Source organism: Pimephales promelas, chromosome 19 (genome assembly GCF_988280905.1).
Source record: "Pimephales promelas chromosome 19, fPimPro1.hap1.1, whole genome shotgun sequence".
NCBI lineage: Eukaryota > Metazoa > Chordata > Actinopteri > Cypriniformes > Leuciscidae > Pimephales > Pimephales promelas.
In genome coordinates this window covers 31,222,631-31,247,215 of record NC_142787.1, presented here as the reverse complement: position 1 = coordinate 31,247,215, position 24,585 = coordinate 31,222,631, and the positions used below count along the sequence as shown (strand labels likewise).

At 34.7% G+C, this 24,585-nt stretch overlaps 1 protein-coding gene across 3 annotated transcripts in view; it reads left to right on the top strand.

Annotated features, from left to right (window-relative positions):
* sgcd (sarcoglycan, delta (dystrophin-associated glycoprotein)) overlaps positions 1-24,585 on the top strand; it is a 225,730-nt gene that overhangs the window by 177,844 nt on the left and 23,301 nt on the right. For all 3 annotated transcript variants that reach the window (XM_039676954.2, XM_039676953.2, XM_039676952.2), the window contains exons 3-5: positions 694-795; positions 4,112-4,199; positions 6,072-6,191. In XM_039676954.2, the coding sequence (XP_039532888.1) occupies positions 694-795; positions 4,112-4,199; positions 6,072-6,191 (310 nt within the window). The remainder of the gene's footprint in view (positions 1-693; positions 796-4,111; positions 4,200-6,071; positions 6,192-24,585) is intronic.

Genomic DNA, 24,585 nt, shown 5'->3' with positions numbered 1-24,585 from the left:
TGAATTCAAACAGGAGAGTCACGAACGCCCATCACAGAACAGAGCAAGGCGAGCATTTGAGCTTATAAAACTTAAACTTTGTTATTTATTTATTAAATGGTCGCTCGTTTCGCTTGATAAGACCCTTATACATCGTCTGGAATCGTTTAAAGCCCTTTGAACAGTTTGCACTGAAACTGTCTTTTAAACCTTGAACCTTTTGGTTCCCATTGAAGTCCATTATATGGAGAAAATCCTGGAATGTTTTCATCAAAAACCTTAATTTCTTTTCGACTTAAGAAAGAATGACCTGGACATCTTGGACGACACGGGGGTGAGAAAATTATCAGCAAAAGTTTTTTTTTTTTTTTTTTTAAAGTGAACTACTCCTTTAAGGAGGTTTACTCTTTTAAGCAAACAATCGTTTTGAGAGGTTTGATAATTGAGTCTTCCTTAAAATTTAGCTTTTTAAAATTTAATTTTGATTGTAATTTAAATATTATTTAACGATTGTTTACAATTTGTTACTGGACAAAAATACTGATTAAAGATTTATTTATTTAAGATTCATTAAGCCAAATTCTAATCAATTAGAATCAATGTAATAATCTATTTTACATCTATTTTACATTTTACAGAGCATTTTTTTTTTTTGCCTTCATGTGATTAACCTGTTGTATTTCTCTCTCGCTTTCTTTTCCTCTCTTTCTGCAGGATGGCATGGGTCACCTGCGTATCACAGAAAGAGGCCTGAAACTGGAGGGCGATTCGGAGTTCCTTCAGCCGCTGTATGCCAAAGAAATCCAGTCCAGACCAGTAAGTGCACATCAGGGCCTGTCAGCATGCTGTCCAGTATCAGTGAGGCTGCAGTGGATGGATGGCTTGATAATGTGTACAGTAGTGCTGGACTGATCTCATCTGAGACTACAGAGAGTGAAAGACAGAGTGACAGAAAGAAACACACAGAGGAGATGAGCTGAATAACAATGGCTCGGTTATGAGAGGAAACTCCTGTAGGAATAAAAGACTCACTCCAAGAATTAGACAAACACCATATGCTGACAAGATGGAGACACTAGGAGAAATAACCAGCTTATAGATATATGCAGAAAACGTGGAGTGAAGTGCTGTTGACCAACATATTTGGGGTTAGGGACACTTTTACTTACTGGAGTGGGATATTTTTCCATCTCTGGTAAGATATCAGTCATGATGATAAGTGTGTTCATTAATTATTAGGGGTGATCCGTGATCCACAAGGATGTCGGCACGCATGTGATTCGCGTTGAAGTTTAACCATCAGAGAGTGAAAGTTTCTCATTTGGACGTGTTTTTCCTTGCCAATTTACACATTCATACGACTTTAACCCTCTGATGGTCTTCCTTTATGGGTCACGTCCTGGGCCTTCTCGGTCAGAAGTGAACGGAGGCCTAAAAATGAAACTTCTTCCATCCCAGTAAAATCAATGCAATTTATTTTTGTTCTATAATATTTATTCTTTTAAATTTAGTATTTTGAGACAATTTGATTGAATTTATTAATATTTATGCAATATTTATGGTCTATTTGTTCAATGGAAATATATATATATATATATATATATATATATATTATTTTTTAATTATTAATGCAGTATTTTTGTTTAATATAGAGTCTAGGTCTTCAGAAATTTTTTTGAAGAAAATTAGCACCATCTGGTTACAGTACAGAGAAAAAGTGTAGAATCATGGTGTAACTACTATATGGCATGTACAGCTCTCTATGGAGAGGCATGTGAATTCCCCAGATGTTTATGAACAATTTTTTTTTTTTTTTGGTGGATTTGAATATATAATTGAAACAATCTCAAAAACTTTCTTATTTAAAAAATTGTAAAAAAAACCAAAAAAAAAAAAAAAAAAAGACCAAAGACCGAAATCGTGACTAATTTTTTTACGACCACTTAGCATGCTCGGATCATGAACTAAATTTTTGTAGATTTGTAGATTGTAGTTTTTTTGTAAATTTCCCATTCATTTCCTATGGGTCGGTCATTTCTGACCGAAGACCACGAGTGTGACTATTTTTTTTTATGACCACTTAGCATGCTTGGGTCATGACCTCATTTTTTTTTTTTTGTATTCACATACCAAATGCCAAAAAAGTCACCATGTATCATAACCTTCCGATGAAGCTGTGATTTTTAATAATTCAAAACAGAAAATTATTCGGTCAGAAGTGACAGAGGACCATCAGAGGGTTAAATGTGGAAGCAAAGACGAAAATCGTGACTCGCAAGCTGTTATTTGCACATACAATCTAACATACAAAAGGTTTGGAATATTAAATTTGAAGGCATCATCCAAAAGAGAGTGTGAAATAATGAAGGAATTATTTCACACTGTTTAGTGATGATGCCTTCAAATTTAATATTCCAAACCTTTTGTTGTTTGTCGTCGCATGTTAGATTGTACGTTTTAGATGTTATAGACGTTTAGATGTTTTATTCAGAAGGTCACAGCGTATGAATAATTGAACACCTGTTGCATTCCTGATGTTTCTCTGTGTAAACAACTCTCCACCAGTATCAGCATATGATGAATCTGCTTCACATTTCTATTACATTGAGACTTTAATGTCAAAATGAAATCAGAATTCACCTTGTGTACTTTGTCTGCACATTTTAGTTTAAAAAGAAGTCAAGAGACATTTAGAATGGAGTTAACTATGACATTAATGTGATTAATCGCAATTAAATATTTTAATCGTTTGACACTAGTAACAATATAATTGATCTGTGTGTCAGGTCTTAAAGTATCAGCAGCCTAATATAGCTGACAAATAATGAATTCATATTAAAATATCTTTATGGAAGTTTTTCAATGTCAAAATTGTGGATAATGAAAATGTGGAGTGGCTACAGTATAACTTTGAGCAAAAAAATTAATGTCAAAAAAAAAAAAAAAAAAAACAGCTTTAGAATTGAAGATAATTATGTATTTTCCTGATTTTAATGTACTCAATGACAAGGAGTTTATTGAAAGATAAGTGCAAGTCATAGAAAATATAGCTTGTGTTCCTCTTAATTAGCCTCACAACTGCAGTAGACGTTTTTTTCTGTTTCTGACCTATTTTTGCAGATGTTCTCACAATAATGAAGAGCATTTAAAAAGAAAGCATTTCACACTTGAGTTAATACAGAGCAGCAAAACTAAAATGCATAATTTAAATTAAAGACGTATCTCTAGCTTTTAATATGCAACACAAACGTATCTTTATTTAACGAGTCAACTGGAGCATGAAATCTTGTTCTAGATTGGCAGATATCTGGGTTTTTGTTCTGTTTTTTTCTCACTATTTTCAGCTATATGCAGATGGATTGTATTTTATTATTTATTTATTTTTATCTATTCTTGGAGGAGACCATCTGCCCAACACTTAAATCAACCCAGACATGCATGCTGTGTTAATTTTTGATTGGCCCCTAAGCATAGAGAGAGATATCTTTACCAAGTGTTTGCACAGTACCCTGCCTAGGATATTGTGCACTCACAGGCGAACGTGTACAACCGCTAAATCATTTTTAACGAGAATTGTTGTCTTATTTCCCTGAAACAAAATTTAAACAGCCTCAAAACAAGACACATTCACCTGATAAGCATGACTACATAAATTATTAAGACTTGTTTTAAGAGAATGTTTCTTGATTGTGTGTATTTTGCACTGGCTGGTTTTTTTTTCGGTAGTTTTAAGCAGAATAACAATTGAACACACACACACCAGCCCGTTCTCATCCCAAGACGTCATATACTGACGCTTTTGCCGATCCGTAGACATCCGACACACATGGCACCCTTTAGCGTCAATATGAGACGCAGATATATATGCGCCTCCTAGTGGTCGAACACTAACCCTACATTAGAGCTAAAACTACCCATAACCGAAGCGTGTTATATTGACGTTAAAGGGTGCCATGTGAGCAATGTATGTATACGCATCGTCAAAATTGTCATTGTTCAACAATGATTTTTGAAATTGCCTACTGTGCCTTTAAATGAACAATTGCAGGTTACAACTTTTTATAGTGTGGAAGACAATTTAGTTGAATTTATTAATTTATTATTTATTTATTTGTATCTTTTTTAATGTCAGGGAAGCCCATTGTTCCTGCAGTCTTCTAAGAACGTGTCTGTCAACATCCTCAACGAGAAGAAGCAATTAGTATCTCAACTCGTTGCAGGTAAGCACGCAAACACAAACACACTCGAGCTAAAAATTTGTTTAAAAACCCTCATGCAACCCCCTTTGTGCTAATTACAATGGTCTTGCTCCCCAAGATTTCGCAGACTATAAATCAAAATGAAGATCTCTGTGGGCGTTTATATCAGGGTAGATAGCATGAAATGAAATATTCACTGAACTCAGGAGGCGCCTATATGGGCCAATCCGCTCACAGGAGGAAAATGAATCCAGGCAGCTATAATGTTGGATTTTATGGGACAGATGGTTAAATGACTATTTTGAAAGAGTTAAAGGGTTATTTGATAGCCAGATTGTTATAGTCTCATCCTTCTCATGATGTAGCCTTTATAACTGTGACTAGAGACTTCATTACAGCGCAGTAATTGCATGTGCACGGATGCAAGTCCTGGTTAATAGCGTAAATAGTAAGGCTATGTTTTAATGAAAGTAATTTAGCCTTAACTGGACTAGTTAAGTGACTTTCACTTGAGTTATGGTGCTAGAACAACTATATACAAAACAAAATGAAGTGGAAGTGTAAAAACAAGTATATGTTTCATTAATTGAATTCTAATCTGGTCAGAAAAGTCATTAAGTAAATTACAAGATTGAATGTGCTAAATGGCAAATATTTTAATTGCTCGCTGCTTGTTTGCAGTAGTATATATTTTAGAGATGTATCACGGTACGTGCTCACAGACGCCAGAAAAATATCTAGCATGTAGGATATCCAGAGCTGTCGCACGACTCAACCTCGGTGATGTCATGAGCTACAGCCAATCAGAGCAAGGCATGGGTTGAGGTCACCGCGTAAATCTTATTTTTTTCTTTTTTTTCTCCGAGCAAATCATCGCGCAAACAGTTTGCAGCACTAGTTTCAGTCTGACGTCCATATTCGTGTGTTGTGTTCTTCTTCTTCGCTGAGTATTGGTGCACGTGCTGTTTCGCGTCTTAAAATCGTGTAGGATTTCATTAATTTCTTATTCAAACAAAATCCTGTCATCCAGCTATCTACTCCCTTCCTCTTTCATCCTCATCCTTTTCACCAAAAATTTGATTATATGTATAATCTATTATCTGTTAACCAATGGCTTTTTAACCTTCGCTTTTCCTTCAATGCAAATGAACAAGTGCGCCGTTATTTGTTGCGTAGTGACCTGCATGTTCAAGTATACTGTAAAAAAAAAAAATTGTTGGTTTAACTTAAAAAAAAAAGTTCATTGAAATGGAAAAATTGAGTTAAAACAATGAAGGAGATTGATTTAATCATCAGAAACTCAAAATATTAGGTTATCTGAACTATATAAATTATTTAAGTTGATTTGACAAAAGAAAAAATGCTGTGATTACAAATCATGAAAATATTATGCGCAGATTCTGTGCAATAGGCCGTATTTAATTTATTATAAACTAATTTTTGTAGTATTTGCGCTAAATCTGCACAGAATTGGCCCAGAAGAGCTTCCCCGGCAAAGTGAGTAAACATAATAAGAAACACACCAAATTGGCTAGTGATTTGACAGCGTTACCCATATTTGGCGGGTTGTTAATTTCAAACCCTGCTCGAGTGCCATCTGAACTCTTGTTTTGGGTTAATGGATAAATTGTCTCTTCTTCTTCCGCTCTTTTTCCTGTTGTGGCGAAAAGCAAACGGCGTTGCATCACTGTGCACGCCCCCTTCTGGACTGGAGTGTGGATTGCCTGTGTGGCGTCCATTCCATGACTGTTCGGGGCAAATACATGTACCGTTACACCCCTAATATATATATATATATATATATATATATATATAATAGTATGATTTGAGTTAGATTCTTAGGGGGCACATGGAAAATGTTCTTCATAAACTGTAAAAATATATTTTTGTCAGGTGCTCATGGAGTTCATGCACGGGGCAAAATGCTGGAGGTAAAATCAAGTGCAGGAAAACTGCTCTTCTCTGCGGACGACCATGAGGTGGTAGTTGGTGCAGAGAGATTACGAGTTATGGGTGAGTGAACATTTAAATTATAACACATTTGGGGGTATTAAACTTTTTTTAATGCTCACAGAAAGCCTTAGCCCTATTCCCATCACACGGTTGTTTGGCACAGTCAACAAAGAGAAAGCTGAAGTGCTAACAGAGCCTCGCAGAACCGATTTTAAACACAGACTGGCATCAGACATTGTACGCATTGTGTTGGTAATTGATATAGTGGTATAATTCAATAAGATTTGATGTCAAAGTCCATTTTAAACATTTAAGAAACAATGGCAAAGCAACTACAATATAATACACAAATCTGCCTTATTATGGTATGGTCCTGTTTTATATAAAAATCTGAGTTTTTATTTTATTTTATTTTATTTTATTTATTTATTTATTTATTTTGGGGTGGTTGATGTCTTGTTATTAGGGATGGGCATCCAAAATAAAAGTTTGTGTTTACATAATATACGTTTGTGTAGTGTGTATAATTAATTTGTATATTAATTAAATTTGCAAATTTGTCATTTGTATATAAATACCCACACATGTATGTGTATATTTAAGAAAAATGTGTTATTAATATATCAAATATTTATATTTATATATAATATTAATAATGTGTAAATATATATAAAGTACTGTATGCAAATATTTCTTAAATATATACATGCATGTGTGTGTATTTATGTATACAAATTAATTATACACACTACACACACATATATTATGTAAACAAACTTTTATTTTGGATGCGATTAATCGTTGCCCATCCCTACTTGTTATATTTGTATTATACAAAAATTCAATGAAAAAAAAAAAAACTACTACAATATAATGAAACATTTGACATTTGTTTGTTGCTTTCAAAACTAAATTCAATACTATTTGCAACAATATTGTCTAACATACAGGTTTTCAAACTGGGGAGGAGAAAATATACACATGCATTTTTAAAGACACAACTGCTGAACGATGTTGTTGTTTTAATCAAAATGTTATTCCATTGATTTTTATTTTATTGCTGTCTAGTTGATGGAAAGTAAACATTTTCCAGCTTTGGCTTTAGTACAGAGACAATAGCATCGTTATTATTATTGATATTATTATGATTATTATAAAAGGCATATTGGCCCATTTATACTCTAGTCCTATTATGTTGAAAGAATATTGGCACAAGTCGTCTCGTGTGGAAAAGGCCTCTCACATTTGGCATGAAAACAAGAAGCTTTTGGCAGTGCTTTCCAATATTAAAATCCCAGATGGGGAGAATATATATATATATTTATGTTTTTCCCCCCATTTATCTTTTTTTGGGAGGTTAAAGAAAAATCCTGGACTTTTCAAGGTTGTTTTGTGCTGTATTTGATCATGGAGCTTTACTTGTCTCAAGGGTAGAGCTAAACTTGCTTTAAAGTGATTACTCAAGCCTGTGTACATCCATTTTCCCCCAATGATTTTCCCTAAGCCACAGTTCATTACCTTACATCCCCTCAAACTCAGCGACGGACCGCAGCGAGAACAGGAGTATTTAGAACTGGATGTTTCTCTTTCGGATTTTATCTCAAGTGTTCCTGGGGTGATGCCACGCATATGAATTAGTTTGGTGGACCACACAGGGATGATGAATCCTGCTACTCTAATACTGAGATAAAAGCCTGTCTCTTTACGAGTCTATAGCTTACAAACAGTCTTAAGAGCTCCTGCCATGCAATATATCTACGCTCTAATGTCATGACAGCTGAGAGCGAATCCAGGGTAAACACAACTCCGATTGCCATCAGATCAACTCAGAATACAACTTTACACCTGTCTGTCCAAGCAAGACGCAACAAACACCAATGTTCACTCTAATATTTGTTCTTCGATTAGGCATGGGCAACGATTAATCGCATCCAATCCAAAATAAAAGTTTGGGTTTACATAATATATTTGTGTGTACTGTGTATAATTAATTTGTATATATAAATACCCACACATGCATGTATATATTTAAGAAATATGTGCATGTATATATTTTATATATATTTATTCACAATTAATATTATATATAAATATAAATTTTGATATATTAATAACACATTTTTCTTAAATATATACATGCATGTGTGGGTATTTATATATACAAATTATTTATACACACACATATATTATGTAAACACAAACTTTTATTTTGGATGCGATTAATTGTTGCCCATCCCGACATCTTCGACAAATCTCTTTCTATTTGGGCAAATCTTTTAAAAATCTGAATCGCAGGGCTTGACACCTACTTTTTTCCCCAAGAAAATGACAACTTTAGGCACACTTAAAGAACTTGATAAAATAATTTGTTTTTCCTTAATTAAAAGAGATACATGAGACATGGCTAAATGATTTTATTTATTTGAATTAAAAAAGCATTCTAGGTTTTTAATTTTTTCAGCTCCAATAATTATGGGATTATGTATATTTTAAACATTGAATTAAATGCCAGATACAGTGTATTGTGTAACCAAAATACTAATAATTCTGCATAGTGCAGGACTTTGAATTATAAACACTTGTACTTATTTTGAAATATCTTAAATGGATTGTTCATTTTGAAATTAATTTTTGATATGTTTTAGCATCGCTCAAGGACATCCAAGATGTAGGTGTCTTTGTTTCCGCCGTAGTTTCAATTTTGATATTTTTAGGTCAAACCGTTCTTGTCTGTCAGTCATATAATGGAGGTCTATGGTCACCACCTCAAAGAGCATGAACAGAGAAGTCCAAATTAAACACGATTTAATGACTCGTAAATGTAAAAGGTTACTGGGCGCTATTCTATTCTACAATATTCACAAATGATGGTAAAATAGACCATCCTAAGTCAATTTATTGTAGTAATTCCTCTCTTAACCAGAAAATGCTTTGAACACCTGATTATGCATTAAAAAAACCCGTCATAAACCGGAAAACCGGATTAATTTTGGGAAGAAAAGAAAAAAAAAAACGTGATATACATTTTTGGTCAAACCGCCCAGCACGCCATTTTAAAGAGAAAATACTCAGCAATGGCGTTGACTGGTGAATTTGCACATAGTTTGTCTTAAAGCGTATTAAAAACACCACATAGACATATAAACAACATTTAAATCTTGATTTTCACAGCGGGACTTTAAGTGTGTATAAAAACTTGAACTCACAAGTTTCTATTTTACTTGACATTTACATTTTTAGAGGTTAAAAAAACGTTTTGGAAAGGTTGGTTAAAAAATAAACAATAGGAAACTAACATGAATACAAAGAGTATTTTTCTGCATTTGGCAGACACTTTTATCCAAAGTGACTTTCCATTCACATCCACATTTTATCAGTTGCCATTGCCATTGTTTAAGCTTCAGGAAGGAAGGGTGCATTGACAAGATCTTGACATATGAATGATACGTGATATCTTCTAAATTCTTTGAGATGCGAGTACAATGTGAAAAGTGGTAACCTGCAATTGTTATATTTAAAAAGCTATTTCTACCTGATCTTACGTTTTACATTTAGTTTTGTTGGTGTGACCTAATACATATTTAGGTTGATTCAGTACTGTTTAATAAAAATAACAAAAATAAAAAATCTTGAATATAATCAATTAGTTTAGAATTTACACTCTAAAAAATGTTGGGTTGTTTCAACCCATATTTGGGTCAAATATGGACAAACCCAAATGTTGGGTTAAAAATGAAAAATGCAATAAAAAATGTACAGTTGAAAGTGAGAGTAGCAGTTGGGTTAAAATTGGCAATTATATTTTTGACCCAACAGTTAAATTTTGTTCATACACTCTAAAAATGCTGGGTTGTTTTAACCCAACTTTGGGTCAAATATGGACAAACCCAAATGTTGGGTTAAAAATGCAATAAAAATGTACAGTTGAAAGTGAGAGTAGAAGTTGGGTTAAAATTGGAAATTATATTTTTGACCCAACAGTTAAATTTTGTTCATACACTCTAAAAATGCTGGGTTGTTTTAACCCAACTTTGGGTCAAATATGGACAAACCCAAATGTTGGGTTAAAAATGCAATAAAAATGTACAGTTGAAAGTGAGAGTAGAAGTTGGGTTAAAATTGGAAATTACATTTTTGGCCCAACAGTTAAATTTTTTTCATACACTCTTAAAAATACTGGGTTGTTTCAACCCATATTTTGGGTCAAATATGGACGAACCCAAATATTGGGTTAAAAATGCAATAAAAAATGTACAGTTGAAAGTGAGAGTAGAAGTTGGGTTAAAATTGGAAATTGAATTTTTGACCCAACAGTTAAATTTTGTTCATACACTCTTAAAAATACTGGGTTGTTTCAACCCATATTTTGGGTCAAATATGGACGAACCCAAATAGTGGGTTATAAATGCAATAAAAAATGTACAGTTGAAAGTGAGAGTAGAAGTTGGGTTAAAATTGGCAATTACATTTTTGACCCAACAGTTAAATTTTGTTCATACACTCTTAAAAATACTGGGTTGTTTTAACCCAACTTTGGGTCAAATATGGACAAACCCAAATGTTGGGTTAAAAATGCAATAAAAAATGTACAGTTGAAAGTGAGAGTAGAAGTTGGGTTAAAATTGGAAATTGAATTTTTTACCCAACAGTTAAATTTTGTTCATACACTCTTAAAAATACTGGGATGTTTCAACCCATATTTGGGTCAAATATGGACGAACCCAAATATTGGGTTAAAAATGCAATAGAAAATGTACAGTTGAAAGTGAGAGTAGAAGTTGGGTTAAAATTGGAAATTGAATTTTTGACCCAACAGTTAAATTTTGTTCATACACTCTTAAAAATACTGGGTTGTTTCAACCCATATTTTGGGTCAAATATGGACGAACCCAAATATTGGGTTATAAATGCAATAAAAAATGTACAGTTGAAAGTGAGAGTAGAAGTTGGGTTAAAATTGGCAATTACATTTTTGACCCAACAGTTAAATTTTGTTCATACACTCTAAAAATGCTGGGTTGTTTTAACCCAACTTTGGGTCAAATATGGACAAACCCAAATGTTGGGTTAAAAATGCAATAAAAAAAATGTACAGTTGAAAGTGAGAGTAGAAGTTGGGTTAAAATTGGAAATTAAATTTTTGACCCAACAGTTAAATTTTGTTCATACACTCTTAAAAATACTGGGTTGTTTTAACCCAACTTTGGGTCAAATATGGACAAACCCAAATGTTGGGTTAAAAATGCAATAAAAAATGTACAGTTGAAAGTGAGAGTAGAAGTTGGGTTAAAATTGGAAATTACATTTTTGACCCAACAGTTAAATTTTGTTCATACACTCTAAAAATGCTGGGTTGTTTTAACCCAACTTTGGGTCAAATATAGACAAACCCAAACGTTGGGTTAAAATGTAATTTAAAAATTTAACCCAATGGCTGGGTTCGTCCATATTTGACCCAAAGTTGGGTTAAAACAACCCAGCAATTTTTTAGAGTGTATTTAACCCAAATTTGGGTTCAAACAACCCAGCGTTGTTACTTTAGAGTGTACAATTTGCAGCATTTCTTTCAATACTGAGCCTTTCTAAAGAATTAGAGATGAATGATCCGATTTTTCTATGCAACGAAGGCCCTTTTTTTGCTTCTAATTAGAGGCTTTACTTTTAACAGTGTATGCAAATGTATATACAGTCACTAAATGGCATGAATCATAGTTTCATAATACAATCCAAACCTAAAAGTCTTCCAGAACATGAAGAGCTCGCAGTGAAAACTTTTCTCTTTTCATTCACTCGCTGACTTTTGTTTCATGTGCTCGTCTCATCGTTCCCAGCTGGAGACATTCGATTACAGTATTTTGCAACTCATTTATGATAAGCTGCGCTTCATCTGATGAGCGACTGCCACAGTATAAGTGTCGGCCCCCATATAAAAGAATACAGAACAGGGGAAGGAAATTTCAAGCGTCTCACGAGGGGCGGGGAAGCTGCGAAATGCTGTTTGTATTTTGTTCAGCTCCACAGGAGGAGCAATAAGAGCAAATTAGGACAGACCCTGCAACATCTGCTCCGGCTCCATGCCTTATCTCAACGTGAGCTACTGGAAAGACCTTGACTATTTTACTAAGATTCTAGGTTTGTTTCGAGACAAAATCCAGGAAATTGTCACCACGAACATTGCAATGCCAACTGTACTAATGAAAGGCTGTGATATTTTCGACGAGTTATTAATATCTGACACAATGATACGGCCTCCCAGGAGCGTTATATTAGTCGGAGCTGAATGTTATTCTTCATTAATTTTAACAATCAGATGTTAAAGAGGGGAAAGCAATTTGCTTGGGTACCAAAGTCACTCCCGAGAGATGATATGTCAAGCTTCGAGTCTCATAATGTATGAGTAATTAGGCAATTTTACATTAAAACGTTAGATGGTTTTTAAAAATCGTCTTCGTTTATTCCCTTCTTTCTTGTAATCTTTTATTTTATGGTTTCTGGGGGCATAAAGAAATATTATTAAGGTTGAGAGACACCGCAGAGAAATAATATGGCGTGAAAAAAATGCCCAAAACTATAATACTTTAAAATAATACTAATAAAATAAAATAAAACTAAAATAATGGTTACAATAATTTGAAACCATATAACTCTTTGAATGAACATGAAAAAAATCATGGAAAGGATTTCCACATGATTAACTTGCTTTATTTCAGCATTATGTACTTACGTTGGGTCAACTTAATTCATTAAGGTTGATTCAACTTATTTACTACGGTTGGGCACAGCTTAGTGAATTTAAAAAGGCTCCCTTACATGATTCAGGTATTCAAATTCATATTCATTCATCCAATGCTATAGAATTTATTTTAGTGTCACATATTATCAATTTCTAGACTATAGTCATCTATTAGCTAACAATAGCACTTTTAAGCAACATAATAAGATTTACTTGCTTCATCTGCCAAAGCGTATGATGTAAATACTGTTGAATGAGTCTTCAGGCTAATCAAATGGTTCACTCTTCTCCAAAATGGTAACAAACTGTAATTTAAATGGTTCAATAATTGCAATGTAGTTTAACATTACCTCAATTACGCACTACCAAGTCTTCCCCTTTTCTTATTTTCTTAAAAACACATAAAATAACACTTAATTTGAACATGTATTCTCTCTTAATTCAACCATATGCAAAGCATGCTGGGAACTAAAAGCACCACTCAGGTACAGTTAATCCAACACAAATGGATTTTACATATATTTAAGCAGATTGAACACAATCAAATTAAGTTCGGGCAAAATGGCAGTCGGCTCGCACTATACCGCCACCCTCTGGATGTAAGAATTTTTTACTTAACATAAATAATTTGTGTTTAGACAACACGTTAGAATTTTGTACTGTTAATTTGAGACGTAATTTCATAGACCTTAATAGAAAAAAAAACTTTTCAAGTCAAAAAACACAATTATTATAAGTAAGCTAAATATAAATATATCATGTAAAGTGAACAACCTTCCTAGTTCATTTTTTTTGAGTTCGCCCCAGTTTCCTTTCTTACTAGAAAATGAGCTTCAGAGATGTTGAGGACCTGGGATGAGACATCAGATGACAGCGAATTTGCTGAGTATGTCAGATTGTGCTTGTTCAGTAACAGCAGTCCGTGAGATAATAATATTAGCAGTTGGATTCTTTCCTGTAATTATAATTAACACGCATTGATTAGCCTCAATTATATTGCAGTGACTCACAGCAGTGGAAGTTATTTGTTTTATGAATGTTTATATGTATATATACAGCAATATATTTTTTTAAAGAATATTCAATTAACTGCAATTATCGGCGCATACAGCTCTTAATGTTGCCTGTAATTAAAGCTGTTAATTGAATCTATAGACAAATACGATTCGCTCCTTCTCGACGGGGTTCAATCTGGATGCATTTGTTGGGGCGATGGAGATTAACAGTGTGTGAAATGTGGTACAGGAGGATCCTTTACAGAGGAAATATGGCCCCTACATTTCACTCTTTTATTATGGCTGAATGGGAAATTTGCTGTGCTGAGTGACCATTGGGTTTCTGTCAGATGACCAGGGTAAGCGGATGATAAAGAGTCTATAAAAGCAGCTAAATGATGGTGTACTCACACACACACAGAAATAATTCACCAAGCAAGATTAGATTTTCACATCGAGCACGCTATATTGCTGCTGTGTGTCTCATGTCACGTCTTGTTACCTGTAACCTCACAAACACACCAAGCATCGTTCTGGCAATTTTGTGATATTTATAAAGGGTTTGATATATGGTTCATTTTCAATAGGAGCTGATAATTATGATATGATAATTTAGCCTTACGACAATCATTTCTTCTGTGAGATATCCTACAATGTGAAGGACACATTGGACTACATACATACAGTACACATTATTATTGTTCAGGCCAAATTACACAAAATGCAAGGCAAGTTTATTTCTATAGCACATTTCATACACAATGGCAATTCAAAGTGCTTTACATAAAAAATAATCAAAAGAAATCAGAATAATTAAAACAGTTTAAAATAAAAAACAAGAAATAATGAAAAATAAAAATTATGATAAAAATAAAATACAGTAAATTAAAACTATTTAGAATAAAATGAAGTGCAGTAACAGTCGGACGAACAGTGGCACAGTGCTCATTCAGTAAATGCACAGCTTGGATAAAATGCGATAAATGTTGAAGACGAACTTCTCCATTCTCTACAGTATTAGAGATTATAGCTAACTTGAAGTTATCAGTAGCAAAACGATAGTTTTCAAAACCGTGTTGCAGCAATTGAACACACTCCATTGTGCATAGTGTGCAATTAAAGTGATAGTTCACTTTGAAATAAATTTTTGGTGTGTTTTATCTTACCTCAAGGGCATCCAAGATGTAGGTGTCTTTGTTTCCACAGTATTTTCAATTTTGATATTTTTAGGTCAAACCGTTGTTGTCTATCAGTCATACACTGGAGGTCTATGGTCACCACCTCAAAGAGCAGCACAGAGAAGTCCAAATTAAACATGATTTAATGACTCCTAAATGTAAGTACACATTGATGGACTAAGACACGAAACGAGCGGTTTGTGTGAGAAAACCAACAGTATTTATATCGTTTTACCTCTTGTAACCACAACCAAAACGCCTGCACCCTCAGATCACTCGGACATGGCTGTGGTTACAAGAGGTAAAAACGATATAAATACTGTTGGTTTTCTCACACAAACCGCTCGTTTCGTGTCTTTGGCCATCAATGTGTACTTACATTCACGAGTCATTAAATCATGTTTAATCTGGACTTCTCTGTGCATGCTCTTTGAGGTGGTGACCATAGACCTCCATTATATGACTGACAGACAAGAACGCTTTGACCTAAAAATATCAAAATTGAAACTACTGCGGAAACAAAGACACCTATACATCTTGGTTGCCCTTGAGGTAAGATAAAACATTTACAAAATGTTTTTAATTAAACCTGAATCTGTCCCACAGAACAATTTGCTCTAATTAAATGCTTAATATGATAGTTTAACAAAAAATAATAATAAGGTTTTTTTTTTTAATTACTTCCCTAATAGTGACTCTCTATGTAATTATTTACTGAAGAAATTGCATCCAAGTCACAGCACCACTCTCAGTACATTTTCATTAATCTGGTTAAGGATACACTCCATTTCTCTTAAATAAGCCTCTGTAAACATTTCTCTCTCCTCGTGGCTGGTCTTCTTTTCTCTCTTGCCCAAACACACACAGTCTTACAGTCTTACACTAGTGATGAATAATCGCCCTATTGCAGAGGATGATGTTATCTCCCTAACCGAAGGTCTGTTCGTCTATGTGGTGATGCATGCTTGCCTTAATGAACACACTATCCATGCAAAAACTGAACAGGCTTTGTGGAGGTAAACACCTGGGGTCTTTATTTAGGGTTGCCATTTTATTTAAAATCCCTGGCTTTGAAAAGTAACTTTAGGAGCGACCCTTGATAATTAACTGCTTAGATAGTTGTTTGTTTTCCGCAAGCTTCTAAGATACAAATGCCACGGCTGTCTCTCAAATGCCTAGAGCTCGCGCCAAGATGCACGTGTTGATGATTGTTTTTAAATGAATAAATAACATTTAAATAATTAGATATTTACACTATTAAAAAGGTCAATATTATTTACACTGTAATAGAAGGTTGATTAATACAATTACATTATTTGTTCTCAAATACTTTTGTGTGTAAATTGTAAATTAGCAGTAATATGCTATTTTTTACTATGGATGAAAATATTGAGGGTTATATTTTCTGTATTTTCTGTCAGCGCATGTTGAGCTGATGCATTAGGATTCATGTATGGTTCTTATGGTGTCATTATTTATTCAAAAGTTTTGCGTTGCGTGTGTACAATGTATTGGATCTATTCATGTTTTTTTTTCATTGTACTTAAATTTAGAAAATATCTGAATGTAATTATAGGCCTACATCTATAATTACACTGTTGACCCCTTAATCCATCCTTAAACCTTACATGTAACCCACCACAATAGCAGCAAAAGTGTTTTGCAATACAACATGAAAACAATGAGTACATTGTACCCCAAAGACCATGGTTACTTTTAAAAAGTAATTAATTAGTTACTAGTAACCTCTTCAACAGTGTAATTAGATTACTGTACTAATTACTCTCTCTAAAAAGTATTTAACTACTTTTAATTACTAATTACTTTCAAAATCCCATATCAATCTCAACCAGCTGAATAATACAAGGATAGACATGAATCTGTTTTAATTGTTTCAAATAAATACTATAAAATTGCATGAATGATCCTTAAGGTTACATTATAAAAACATACTTTTTAGCATCAGACAATACATTTTGATGTTAAACCCACTATTGTTTTATGTCTGATCACTTTTTTCATACATATTTTACAATAATTCATACGAATTTGTACAAGTGCGGTCGTATGATTTAGATTCCTCATAAAACGCATACGGATCGCTGTGAGATCGGATTGATCTATACACAGTATTTACCTCAATTACATCAGAAGTAACTGTAAATAAATTACAGATAAATGAAGAGTAATCCCTTACTTTACATTTTCAAGGGAAAAGTAATGAAATTACAGTAATTATAGTAATTAGTTACACCCAACACTGCCAAAGACAGTAGTCAACATTTGAAGTGGATTTCTTTAAAGTTCGGAACCTTTCTTTAAAGTTATACATGAATTTTGAACTTACCACAACTTTGATTAACTTTTTTTTTATCCACTTCAAATGTCGACTACGTGTCCTAAATTAAAATACAGTGTGTGTGTATATATATATATACAAACATGATATGTATATATATATATATATATATAAACATAAACACACTTCATTTTTCATGTGAGTCGCGTGAATCTTGCTGATTCTAGCGTGCTATTGTCTGCAGATAGATGGCTGTGATTTGTCCTCATTTGGCCTCCTGCAGCGGTGCTCCACTGACACAGTTGCCTGCATTGCCGTTAACGGATGGTGCCCGGTTGTCTCCATTAATCAGCGGTAACAAGCTGTTGTGCTCTGACCGCACTCTGAGCATTATACAGTCATACCGCCCTGCAGTTCTGCCAGTGATTTACTCAAGTTCATGTGGAGTCCGTCGAGTCAATGCACAACACATCTCTGCTGGATACAAGCCCATCCAACCCTAACATCCAGCTGGAAGCGGCAACACAACAGGAGCATTTTAGGATTAAAAAGCCTTATCGATGTGTCCCATTTGAAATGAACTTCTATGTGATAACATTTGCATTAATCATTTGTTGCACAGTGGTGTAAAGATTACATGGAGCATATTTGAGTACAGGTACCTCACATTGAAAATGACCAAATTCCCCAATTTGAAGTCCCCAATTCCAATAGGACTTGAGTTTTAAATTACGTAGGCTATCTGATTTTCACAGTACTAGCAAGTACTCACTTAAAAAAAAAAAAAAAAAAAAAACTTTTCTGATAATTTACTACTTTCTTTCTTCAGTCGAAAAGAAATTAAGGTTTTTGATGAAAACATTCCAGGATTTTTCTCCATATAATGGACTTCAATGGGGTCCAAACGGTTCAAGGTCTAAATGACATTTTCAGCGCAAACTGTTCAAAGGGCTTTAAACGACCCCAGACGATAAATAAGGGTCTTATCAAGCGAAACGATCGCTCATTTCAAAAATAAAAAACAAAGTTTAAGTTTTATAAGCTCAAATGCTCGCCTTGCTCTGTACTGTGATGCGCGTTCGTGACTCTCCTGTTCATCAAAATGAACGAATTTTACGTGTCATTTGGTTCATTTAACAAACGAAATGAACGAGTTGACTCGGGAAAAGATTCGTTCATTGTGATGAACGAGTTCGAACAGGAGAGTCACGAACGCGCATCACAGAACAGAGCAAGGCGAGCATTTGAGCTTATAAAACTGAAACTTTGTTTTTTATTTTTGAAATGACTGAATATTTCGCTTGATAAGACCCTTATTCATCGTCTGGGATCGTTTAAAGCCCTTTGAACAGTTTGCACTGAAACTCTCATTTGGACCCCATTGAAGTCCATTATATGGAGAAAATCCTGGAATGTTTTCATCAAAAACCTTTATTTTTTAAAGTGAACTACTTCTTTAAGTTTGCATATTCTTTGAAAGTATATTATAAGTACTGTTTTTACCTAAATATACTGAAATTAACTATGTTTTTACAAGGGTTGGCTCTGAAGTAATCATGTTTGGATATTGCTACTGGAACAATTCTGACTAAAACAATAATTTGACAGATTTTCTTTGATCGGACGCACTCCAAAGCGTTTTACGTGGTGCGTGCCACAACTGACAAGTTCACAAGTAAACAAAGCATCTTTCCAGAGGGAGCGGGTCAGACTCTATTGTGGTTCCTGTGCCAATGGACAAATCCATTAAGTGAATCTTTATGAGTGCCCAGAACACTTGAGCACTGGCCCATAACTCCAGGATTGATCAAATGTGACACTGAGGGAAGAGGAAAGTCACACCCAATGAAATGGAAACACAATGATAAAATCATTTGCGATGGGGACGGTATGTGGAAGTTAAAACCCGAATGGCTTTATCGATTCCCCCCTCGATCTGTTTATGAAGTTTATTTCGCAGGATGTCAGCGGGGAGGTTTGTTTGGAAGAATTAGCCTGTGATTATCTAGGGTTTGTCCAAGTCATTGAAAGTGTTGGCTTTAATGAGGTGGGGGATTGAAAAAATGATATATCAATACCTCCAGGTGGTTTATCGAGCTGATGTTGTTTGAGTTTGCAGCTAATTTGGCTATAGATAGACAGTCTGAAAATAATGTAACGCTAATGGAGAAGAAAAACTGGATGCTAATGAAAAATACTCCTTATATTCTTTCCGTTATCCGTTTAATTTACTTGTATATTATGTACACAGATTTCATTAGGCTTGTGTAAAGAATATTTATACCATGGCACTTTAATGTGCTGATGTATCGGGTCTCCCTTAAGAAAACGGGCCAATGATGATTGGGGAGTGGCATTTGCATACCAAGCCACTCCCCCAGACATTGGCAGCTTTTTGCTTCGGAGCCGAGTGGTTGTCTTTACATGCTCTTCCATTTCCCTTTGCTAAAGAGGAGATGTTCTTCCACTGGAGAAAAGGTGTTTTGCTCCATGAGTGCACAGATGAGTGCTGCAATTTTGCCTCTGGGTGCTTCAACACAACATAGAAGAGTCCCTAAAAGAGCAAAACGGGGTCACATTGTGCCTTTTTTAAGATGGAAATCTTCCTAATCTTGTCTGACGGCCATAACAGCCTTTAACACGCTTTATAGGGCAGAGTTTGTTGATGGTTCATGTTCTCACGGGAGGAACATGACCATCAAAATGTTGAGAATGTCATCAAAATGTCTTTCTTTCTTCAGTCGAAAAGAAATTAGGCTTTTTGATGAAAACATTCCAGGATTTTTCTCCATATAATGGACTTCAATGGGGTCCAAATGAGAGTTTCAGTGCAAACTGTTCAAAGGGCTTTAAACGACACCAGACGATGAATAAGGGTCTTTAAAATGTTTGACCAAGCTGAACAAATGATTGTATTTGCTCACAGTGGTGGAATGTAACAAAGTACAAATATTTCGTTACTTTACTTAACTACAATTTTCACGTATCTTTACTTTACTTAAGTAGAATAAATAGTGCATGCTTTTTACTTTTACTTCGTTACATTTTGCAGCAATTGTTATACTTTCTACTCCACTACATTTCTACAACTTCTGTTACATTTCCATTACATTTTCTGATCAGTTTTTCCCCTGCCAAAACGTAATCTGCATCGTAAATGCATCTCGCACGTAGTGCGTTTATCGTGCAATTTATATGCGAAAATTAGTTTTTACGTGCATAGGAAACGCACCGTGTGTAATGTACGTTTGGTTGGATTATGGCAAGCCAAGAGGTTCAGAATTACACCATAAATTAATCACGTTTACTGCCAAACATAGTTAGTAACATAAAGTAAGGATAAGCATGATGTGTATATTGCCTAATTACAAGCTTGTTTAAATGGTGACATCATTATTGAACATCATTATAGGAGTATTATGTTGAATGAGTTAGAATTAAATGTTTTATTAATAATTAGAAAATAGACATTAAGAGGATAAATTGTTATGCAAGTACTTTTACTTTTAATACTTAAAGTTAATTTAAAATCAGGTACTTTTTACTTTTTACTTAAGTATGGTTGTCATTGTGTTACTTCTACTTTTACTAAAGTAAATATTTATCTGTTTATTTGTACTTTTACTTAAGTACTGAGATTCAGTACTTCCTCCACCACTGTTTGCTCATCATCAGCAGCAGCAGCGTAGCAGATCTCATCCACCAAAATCATTTCATGTATATTTCATGCCCCATGCCAACAAATGCTGGTTGAATTCAATCCACTCCGAGAGTTGTCTCATGATGACTAAAGTTTGATTAAAATCCATTTTCTCTTTAGCTGTCCTCTGGTGCATATTACTGAAAAGATCCACAATATTTTGTTGCTTTTGGTACAAAGGATTGAGGAGAACTGTAAAAAGTTGGCAGCTCAAGCTAAGCGTTTTTCCGATTGTTGATAGATAGCGATTGGCGTTTGGTAATTGTCTGCCATGTGCGTAATCCCGCCGGTCACAACAGAAGCAACGCGCGTCATGTGCCATCAGTGGCTTCGAAAATCTCTTGAATAATACTGGCTTTCAGATGGATGTAGAAGCAATTCTGTCTATTAATTATAATTTGATTGTTTACACAATGGCAGAAAAATTAACAGGAAATAAATTAAATAGCCTAAGTTAGCCATAGCTCAGAGTTTGTGTTTATTTTTGCAATTCTGGGGTGAAGCTACTGGCACAGAAATTGCTAAAACACTTGGTAAATCTGCATGGGCATTCAATTGTAAAATAACAACAGTATATTTTGCATCTTTAAAGGTACAATATGTAGGATTTTTGCAGTGAAATATCCAAAAAAAAAAACACTAGGCCAATGTTATATATTTTGTTTAGTTGATAACTTACAACATCCCAAATGTTTCCAACTATTTGTAAATTGTGAGAAAATTGGGATTTTTAACCAAGGAAACGGGGCGTGTGAGCAGGGGGAGGAGACGCCAGTCAATGACGTCATATCCGCGTTACCGCCAGGTAACAAGATGTCCATGTCTTTCTTTCTTCAGTCAAAAAGAAATTAAGGTTTTTGATGAAAACATTCCAGGATTTTCTCCATATAATGGACTTCAATGGGAACCAAACGGATCAAGGTCCAAATGGGAGTTTCGGTGCAAACTGTTCAAAGGGCTTTAAACGATTCCAGACGATGAATAAGGGTCTTATCAAGCGAAACGATCGCTCATTTCAAAAATAAATAAAAAAATTTAAGTTTTATAAGCACAAATGCTCGTCTTACTCTGTTCTGTTCGTCTTACTCGTCGTCTGGAATCGTTTAAAGCCCTTTGAACAGTTTGCACTGAAACTCTCATTTGGACCTTGAACCGTTTGGTTCCCATTGAAGTCCATTATATGGAGAAAATCCTGGAATGTTTTCATCAAAAACCTTAATTTTCTTTTGGACTGAAGAAAGAAAGACATGGACATCTTGGATGACATGGGGGCGAGTAAATTATCAGCAAAAGTTTTTTTTTTTAAGTGAACTACTCCTTTAATAAAATCTAATGCTGTTCACAATTTGGGCAACAAAATGTCATTGATAAGTATCGCAAATGTGTAGAGTGATAAAAATGAATGAAACAGTTTTGCAGAAACTAAAGCTGAAATGCGAGAATCAGTGAGGTTTGTTCTTGTGTGTCAAGTACAGTTGATATTTCATTTACCATATTTGATGTGCTCTTTGATAAATGTTTATATGTGAATAATAGCCTAATTATATCTCTTCATCATATAAATCAATCATGTCCCTTCAGAAGATTGGGATTAAATCTTGCCAGAAAAACAAATCTCCCGAGTTAGAGGAGTATCTCCATAGCATGATGCTGTGCTGCCACCGCCGTGCTTTGTGGCGGGGATGTTGAGTTTCTGATAAGAAGTTTCTGTCTTGCCAAACATGCCATTTAGACTGATGGCCAAAAGCTTGATTCTTGTCTCTCCAGATAAAGCCTTCTTCCAGCTGGCTTCATAGTCTGCTCATACCCAGACAGCAGTTTTTATATGCTCAACTTCGATCACTTTCTGCCATGGAAATCTTCTTTTAACTATCCCTGCTTTGAGCATTTAAATTTATAACTTCTTAAAATATAAGCCGACCCATAATACTGACTCAACATGAATTGGACTCTCAAGATTTATAGAGCATAGATGTTGTTGACTTCTAATGCCTGGTTCAGATTACACGATTTTAGCCCGATTTTAGCACGATCCGTTTGACGTAGGGTGTCGTGGGGATTCGTAAACGACAACAGGCGCTGGGACGCAAGATCATCTCGTATAGTGTGTCATAGTGGGCGACAACCAACACTCTTAGAAGAAATGGTTCTATTTAGAACCAGAAATGGTTCCATCCCCCGCTTCATAAATGGAACTCCAAAATGGTTCTATATAGAACCATTTTTTTTTGATAAAAGGATCTATTGGCCAAGTATGGAACCCCAGGGTTCTATATAGAACCCAGAGGAACCCTTTTTTAAAGAGTGTATAGAACTTTTTAGGGGTTCCAAATACGTAGTGTATTTGGAACAAAAAGTCTAGCATGTTTAATTTTAAACGACGGTTGCGTCACATGTACGAGGTTGACCAATAGGAGCACAGAAGCTTTTCCGTACACAACTTTCAAAAATGGCGAAAGGAAAGCGAGAAAATGGTGCTAACGTTAAAACTAAAGCTAAAGTTAAAACTTTGGAGGATTGACAGCCCATACTGTCTTCTTCGAGCAATCCAGGAACGTGTCCATTGTCAGGTTTTCTTTCTTTTTTTACTTTTTTCTGAACGCAGGACAGCCAACCCAACACTCGCCGCTTCATCCGTTGTGTGTTTACGTTCGTTTTCCGGAAGTCACTCGCTACTAGTTTCGCCTTCGCGATGTCATCAATGTCGCCGTTAAAGACTGGTCAGTGTAGTCTGACATGTGTCGTCCACGACACGACAAGATTTTACACAGTCAAAACACAGTAACTATCATAACAGACAAAAAAAATTGTGTAATCTGAACCAGGCATAAAACGAATGATCGGTATCACATTTAAAAGGGGTGAATACTTACAAATCCGACTATTACTGTACTTCATTTTATTTTTTATTCTAAATTGTTTTAATTATTTACTGTATTTTATTTTTATTATGATGATTTTTTTTATTCTAAACTGTTTTAATTATTCTGATTTCTTTTGATTATTTTAATTTCTTCCATGTAAAGCACTTTGAATTGCCACTGTGTATGAAACGTGCCATATAAATAAACTTGCCTTGCCTTGCCTTGCCTAAATTAGCGATCCGCTGGTTTTTTTTTTTTTTTTTGGTAAACTTTTTTGGACAAAATGTTTTTTATTTATGTGCATGACTTCCAGCCATGAGTGCCTCTCTGCAAACAAAACTTCATTATATGGCCCTAAATCAATCCACTGGTGAACACTGAGCTTTTCATTATCTACTTGCCATTCATAAGGCCCATATATATAGTGTTGTCTTCTAAAGCTGCCACCATAATCTATATTATTGCCAGAGAGGAGTAGGTATTTCGAGTATCATTTTCATACAGTATAGATGATAAACTTGTTTTTCATTTTCTGCAAAGTCCCAAGGCCTTCAGGTATGGCCGTTTTGTTGCTGTGCCTTGGAGTGATTCCCGACCTTGATGGAATCTGCCGTGGCCCGCCTCCAGCTATTCTCCATGAACAAACCCACCCAATGTGCCTCAGGAGAGATGTGTATCTGATCAC